The 7,624-nt window shown below is 33.6% G+C and overlaps 1 protein-coding gene across 1 annotated transcript; it reads right to left on the bottom strand.

The window, feature by feature from the left end:
* Nucleotides 1-5,264: 5,264 nt before the first annotated feature.
* LOC133288791 (dehydration-responsive element-binding protein 2G-like) lies at nucleotides 5,265-5,714 on the bottom strand. Its single transcript, XM_061486611.1, has one exon. The coding sequence runs from the start codon at nucleotides 5,712-5,714 to the stop codon at nucleotides 5,265-5,267; it is 450 nt and encodes a 149-aa protein (XP_061342595.1).
* Nucleotides 5,715-7,624: the final 1,910 nt, after the last annotated feature.

The raw sequence follows: 7,624 nt of genomic DNA, 5'->3' as shown, positions 1-7,624 counted from the left end.
TGAAAATATGAAATGGTAGCTGGGCGAGCAACATACCCTTTTTAAGTTTGCCAAGTGTGACATAAAGGATACGTACTTTAGAAGATTTTGTTTAAATAAGCTACCTGTATAAGTTAAATCAATCAATAATAAATACATTATTATTTTTTATCAAATAATTAAATCAATTTTTTTAATACGTGATACCATATTTTTTAATTGGGAAATGATTTGTTTACAATTTTTTTTTACAAATTACACTAAGTATGATCGGTCATACACTCTAGATTGAAGTATGATCGGTCATACATAGTGTAGTTTGTAAATAAAAAATTTGTAAATATAACCTTACCTTTTTTAATTATTAATTTTGTTTAAACAACTTGGCTAAACATGAAGCCCTGAAAATTTTAAGTCAAGAAGGGCCAATATTTTGGTAATATTTTTCGGTATTTTCAAAATAAGAATTTTCTTACCATTATAATTAAAATCGGACCGAACCAAACAAGCTGGTTGACCTGAAAATCTGCTCATCAACTCGTCCAGTTCAAGCAATAGATCAGATATGTCTTTGAAGCATCTAGTGGAAATCAAACCCTTATCATAGGGATAGGCATAATAATATTTATCACTAGACTACATTATATTGTTGGTTAAATTGCATCATTTAATATATTTATTATATAATTTAATATGAACTAAATTTAACCGGTTGAACTAATGATCCACCGATCTATTGACCAACTACCTCAGTCGGATCGACAATCGATTCGAGTTTAATAATATTATTTCTCAATGCATACTCCTTTTCATAGTTGTAAAACCCGACCCGTCCGGGTCGACCCGAAACCTGGTGAACCGGTCATTGGACCGGTTCGGGTCAAGTATGGGACCAGTCATGCATCGACCCGGTCAAACCCGGCCAAAACCCGGCCAAACCCGGTCAAAATCGGTGACCCGGTCGGGCCATGCATCTAAAAAAAAACTAAAATACCAAAATTATTTCATCTTGTCAAAAAAATGTAGAACTCATTTTAAAAACTTTTTATAATTTTATTTTCTAGTATACTCTTTTACTATGACCTCAGATTTTAGCTTCCAATACTGAAGCAATTTGTGGAATAATAAATTAAGATAATGTGACATATGTCATTTTTAATGTAGTTGAATTCAAAAAATATGAGTTCAATGTCATTGAGAGGTATGTTTATGGGAATTCTGAGTTGCAATTTAAATTGACATAGTAATAACATGCATTTTTATTTATTTATACTTCATGTTTTTAACTTATTTAATGAATTTATTTAATTCATTTTAGATATGAAGAATACAATTGAGTTTGTATGTTCATATTTATATATATTTTTATATATCTATATATATATCTGGGTCAACCGGTCCGACCAGTGACCCAGTAACCCAGTACCCCGACCGGATCGATACCCTGGTCGGGTTTAATAACACTACTGATTTTGGTTCAAAAAACGTGTTATTTTAGAAAATAAGATTTGTTTCATTTTATCCATCACCTTAAAAAAGTAAAAGCACATTAATTATTTTTTTTATCTTTATTTATGTGTCTTGTTATCTTTATTAAATAAAATAAGAAAAACACTAATGCAATTATATTTTCATCTATTTAATAACCTTTTTAATATGTGTGCAACACCTAGTTAAGATATTATGAATCAGAAAAAATAATATAACTTAGTATGTATCACTTCATTTATAATATTAAAGGTATAATTAAAATAAAAGATACCTCTGAAGTGCTTAGATTTATTTGGAGAAATTTCAGGTCAAAAAGTTAGTGTTCAGAAGACAAATATTTTCTTTTCAAAGAATATCTCTGAAGATGTGGCAAGAAATATATCAGAAATTTGTAATTTCAAGAGGGTTAATAATGTAGGAAGATACTTGGGAGCTTGGAGGAACACGGCCGAGTAAAAAAAGAATCATACAAGGCAATAGTGGACAGAGTTAATGATAAGTTAAATGGTTGGAAGTGATTACCAAAAAAAAAAATGGTTGGAAGTCAAATTGTTTGTCTCAAGCAGGTAGAATTACTCTTTCGCAGTCAGTCCTTGCTACTATTCCTTATTTTCCATGCTGCAGGAGGAATTGATAGCAGGTATAAGATTGAGATTATAATTTCTTATGCTAAGGAGGTGTTTTTAGCTTGTGAATCAAGTAATAATAGGATTTGTGATAGATCTATTCCAGCAATCATGATTAGATGGGAGCCTCCTGAACATGGGTGGATAAAAATAAATACTGATGAGGCTTCCAGAGGTAACCCGGGTAGAGCTGCTTGTGATGATCTGATTCGTGGTCCAGATGGTAAGTGGTTGGAAGCTTTCTCTTACATGGTGGGTTATTGCAATGCAATTACTGCTGGATTGTGGGGTATTTTGAAAGGGCTAGAGAGAGCTTGGGTGGGTGGAGGAAGATTATTATTGAAAGTGATTCAGCTTATGCTATCACTTTGCTCACCAAACTAGGTGATGCATCCTGTGAGTCTCATTTAGTTACTCGTATACGGGAATGGCTTTCAAAAGATTGGTCGGTTCAATTGTTACATACTCACAGGGAGGGTAATATTTGTGCGGACTGGTTAGCTAATCTTCCGCTGGAGAATTCAGATCAAGCAGATTTGACTGTATTTCAGTTTTTCCCTCCTGAGATTAGATGGTTGAATTTTTCTGATTTTAGCTCTGTTCATAGAACTAAACACTCCCTCATGTAATTTTTTTGTTTTTTTTTGTGTTTGTTTAGGGGCGCATAGCCCCTTACCAAAAATAAAATAAAAAATAAAATAAAAGATACTGATAATTTATATAAGTAAAGTGATTCATATAACAAGAAAACCCTCTTATTCGTAAAACTGCTAACAATGCATTGCCTGGGGATAGGGGTGTAAATGGGCTGGGCTGGGCTGGGCTTTGGCCATCCTGGCCCAAGCCTATGTAAAAAAAAATTCAGCCTATCTGACCTACTGGCCTATTAAAGGCTTTATTTGTAGGCCAAGCCCGGCCCATTTTCAAAAATAAGAAAGCCTGACATGGCCTTGTAGGCCTCCCTGCATATATACCAAGCAAAAAAAATAATTATATAGAGCAAAGAAAGTTTCATTCATGCATGCACTAGTACTTCTTATAAGAAAAAAATGACAAACAAGAAAGAGTCAACATAATACCTCAGCTCTAGAATGTATATCATAGAGGAATAGAGTCAAAGAAATGGAAAAAATAAGAAAAATACAATTACTAGATGCTGAAATAAAGTCTACAAGAAAATGTCATTCATCTAAAAATCTTTAAACCACCATCAAGACAAGGGAAAAAAGAGTATTATTGAAAGATCTTCATCAGTAACATCATAATCCAGCAAGGTACTCATTGTTCCATGGTATTAAGCTGCAACAGCATGTAAAATTTGGAGACATCAGACAAGTTTTCCTTTCATAAAATAAAATAGCACAAAAAGTAAGAGATATTGGTATTTGGTACTTTGTGTCATTGCCACATAAAATAAATATTATTTTATTATTTTATTTTAATAAATTAAATAGGCCAGCCTACAAGGCTGTAGGCCGGGCTTGACAAAATTGGCCTATGACCTATTTATTAAAAAAGCTTTTTTATAAGCCTAAGTCTACTCTACTTTTCTGAAAGGTCGGGCCTGAGCTGAGCTCAATGTAGGCCGGGCCGTAGGCTGGGCTGGGCCAGCCTGGCCCATTTACACCCGGGAGTACATTAGTTTTTTTTTAGGGACCACCCCAAAGTCATTTCCCCATCGTTTAAACTCGTGGCAGCAAATGGATCTCTATGTGGAATGGTGGATTGCGGGGAATGAAAGATAGCAGGTTGCTTTACATGTTTAGCGACCACCCCCTGTGTTGACGGATGGGGGTGCTTATGTTTAAAATCCTTCATGCATTTAATTCAGAGCTCGCTTGTTCACCGTACTGCTAGTTGCCTTGCCACAACAAAGCAAGTTTAATATATTTTATTAAGCATAGCACAAATAGAATATGAGTGAAATTTTGACAAGTCAATAAATAGTTTAATTCAGCTCAAAAAACTCATAAACTGAGGTGCTGTTTGAATACTCTTCCTAAAAATAATTTTTTGTTTTTCAAAACAAAAAAATAAAAAAAAAATCGTTTGATAAAGTCTATTTTATAAAAAAAGTTTTGAAAATTGTAACTTTTTTTTTAGAATTAAATTTAGAAAACATGTGAGTTATTTTTGTCTTATATTTTGACTTTTAACTATCAAAATAAAAAATATATATTTTCATAGGGAAATACTACTCTCATTTTACATGAGGTAGTTATCTCATTTTCTCTCACTTCGAAAATCGTGCCCCTTTTTTTTTCTTTTTCTTTTTTTCTTTTAAATAGCGGGCCCTACATTGGATTCTCTCTGTAACATGAGAGAACTACTCTCATGCTACATGAGAGTAATATTACCCATTTTCATAACTATTTTATAAAATAATTTTGAAAATAAAAAAAATCAGAACACAATTAAACATGGAGATTGTACCTTTCAGTCCATTATAGCTCATGAACTCATAAACTGGGCCTCCCAAATTGAAGGCTGTGTGTACCCCTAAACCGAGTAATACTAGACCCAACAAGCCCAATGGAGAGCTCGATCTACACCAGTTTAACCTGGATTCTGCTTGGCCTAAGGTGGTGCCTACGTGTCTTGCATAGAAATAAAACTATTCAAGAAATAAAACTACACGAAAGGGAAGGACAAAGTGTCAAAATGTAGCTAGAGAAATTAAAAGATGCAGAAGTATGATTATTATCATAGGAAGGGTTACATTTATAAATTGTTTATTTACAAACTCTTATAAACTATATTATGTATTTTTGAAAGTATATAATGTAAGGATTTTATTTATGTCATGTAACAGTAAAATCATATTGTATCCTGCCTTCACATCTATAAATGAATTACTCTTTTTCTTCTTTTTTTCTCTCACCTGGTGTGTCCCGCTTTTGAATGAGTGTGCATGAATAAGATTTTGTTTTTCTGTTACTTTGATACTAATAAACCCCATAATGTAATTTGCAAAATTTTGTAAAAAAAAGTTGTAAATGAATTTTCTTCCATTATCGTATGCATACATATATAACAGCAACGATATGATGCTGCCACTCTTTAAAATTCTTGATTACTAGTGGGCAAGAGTAAGTGACAACCCCAAATTGATTACATCTACAGTAATGGATCCCAATTCTTAAGTTCCTGACCAAGTATATCATCCAGTTACAGAAAATCATCCCTAACGAAGTTACTAGTGCTCCGGGTAAGACTTTGTGCTTCATGGTCTAAACTACTCTCCCAGAACACCCCAGTACAGCTCATGTCTCCAAGAAGCACCGTATTATTATTACACGAAGTCTTGTTGGAGTTAGATACAAACCTCGGAGGAATGATCAAATTATGATCAACTACTTTATTACAATAGTTGTTGTCTATGTTTGGAGATGGAGGAACTCGAGGTGTTGGCAAATTGAGCTTGGCTGATGCACCGTAGAGCCTTCTAGCAGCATTGTCATAAGCAAGTGCGGCTTCAATAGAGGTGTTGAAAGTGCCAAGCCAATGCCTAGTGCCACGTTTGGGTTCTCTTATTTCTGCAACCCATTTTCCCCAAGTCCTCTGCCTCACTCCTCTATAAGTGCACAGAGCATTCTCGGGTCCCCCTTTACCTTTCATGCACCCTTTTCTTGACCGTGGCTTTTTTTCCACCGCAACTTCTGATCCCTTTTTTCATCATGCTTATTTGCTTAAGCTTATTATTGCTGCACGGTGTGTGATTTACTTTGCGCCTTTGGTAATAAGAATCAATATCAACAAGAAGATATTCTCATGCTGCTCTGGTTTTTGAACTTCCTGCAGGTTCCAACTTTCAACCTCGAATTAAACGGAGTGAGTACCTTTCTTCGAATTAGAATTACGTTGGCGGCTGGAATTCTTTTAATAAAATAGACTATCTTTCTAATTTTGTTGCGTGTATATAAAATAAAGGATTTCGGTGCCTTAGTTTTTTTTTTTCACAAAATACGGGTCTCACAAATTATTGTGTGTGTAAAAAAATTTATTATGTCACGTTAAAAGACAAACAAAAAACCCCTAACATAAATAGCAATAAATTAAGTTGCTTTTTATTATATATAGTGTTTTTATTGGCTTGTGTGGCCTATCTTTATTTAATTGGTGATTTTCTAATTTTTACTTGGATTATAACAATATTTGCGATTCAAAAATTGCCAATTACACTGAATTGTTTTTAGTGTTCCATTTCAAGTAAAACAAACATGAGAAATTCCCAAGATTGTGATTAGCTCATTAAAATTAACTAGGTAAAGAGAATTATTTGGTATTTTGTTGGGAGTGAATCCTCTTTGTGTTTTTTAAAATAAACAGACATGTATTAAATCTTAATTATTCACAGTTAAATTAACCATTGGTCTGCCAAGATTTCTTCTATTATAGTAGCAGAATTTTTTCTCCTATATACACAATACAAATATAAGATCCACTGAAAAGAGTAAAAAGAAAAAATAAAAGTGAGATCCGCATTTTTATATTATGTCTTTGAGCGAAAAAAAATCTTCTCATCAAAATTCTTGAATAGCATGAGCAATCAAATTTTCTTTTGCTACGAAGGTGATGTTTGATTTAGATTTTGAAGTTTTCACGCTTCTTGCATTATAATGTTGTTTGAATAAAAATGTGAGCATTGATTATTTATGAGCCGTGGAATTAATTCCAACCATACACAATGAAAATTTAGCTGCCACCTTACAATATCATGACCACTGCCCATTGGAACCAAACGTCAAACCCCAATATCCCTCAATTAGGCCCAAAAGCACACTCTTTACCAGTAATACAAGCCTCAAGGATCCAAAAGCCCATCAAAATTCTTGCGCTGGCAGCAAGCCTAAGACTAATGAATTGGGAACAGCGACCAAAATGTCACTGTTCATCAAGTTTTTATCTAAATATCATGCTAACAGTGTTATTTTTTAATCTGCCACGGGAGCAAGTTCGCTACCCGGTGTAGCGAACTCGGTTCGCTGACGTATCACATTTATAATGGAAACCAAGTTCGTTACACGGGGTAGCGAAATTAGTTAAAACCAAGTTCGCTACCCAATGTAGCGAACTCCATACTTATTTTTTTTTTTTTTAAACTTGGTACGTGTTATCTACTATAAATGTGACACGTCAGCAAACCAAGTTCGCTACACCGGGTAACGAACTTGCCCCTACGGCAGATTGGAAAATTAACATTATTCGTGTGACATTTAGGTAAAAAACTTGGTGAACAGTGACATTTTAGTCGGTGTTCCAACGAATTGTCAAATTTCCCTCGTAACCCGAATCATTGTTATTTCGAATTAAAAAAAATTGGAGAAAGGTGGATTTGATATGAAGTATTTCAGTAAAAACGAAAGGAAAAGGAATAATGGATTATACTCTTCCCTTATTTAATATGAATTTACAATAAAAAAAAAAATATTTAGGGATAACATTTTTATGATCTTATTATTTTTTTACTCTCTCTCTTTTTAATGGAAAGGGGGAAAAATGGAAAGAAAGAGATTTTTTTAAGTTAC

Source organism: Gastrolobium bilobum, unplaced genomic scaffold, assembly GCF_033153095.1.
Source record: "Gastrolobium bilobum isolate Gb01-03AN ecotype WA unplaced genomic scaffold, APGP_CSIRO_Gbil_v1 utg2264, whole genome shotgun sequence".
In the NCBI taxonomy this organism is placed as follows: domain Eukaryota; kingdom Viridiplantae; phylum Streptophyta; class Magnoliopsida; order Fabales; family Fabaceae; genus Gastrolobium; species Gastrolobium bilobum.
This window is presented reverse-complemented; position numbering and strand designations above follow the sequence as displayed.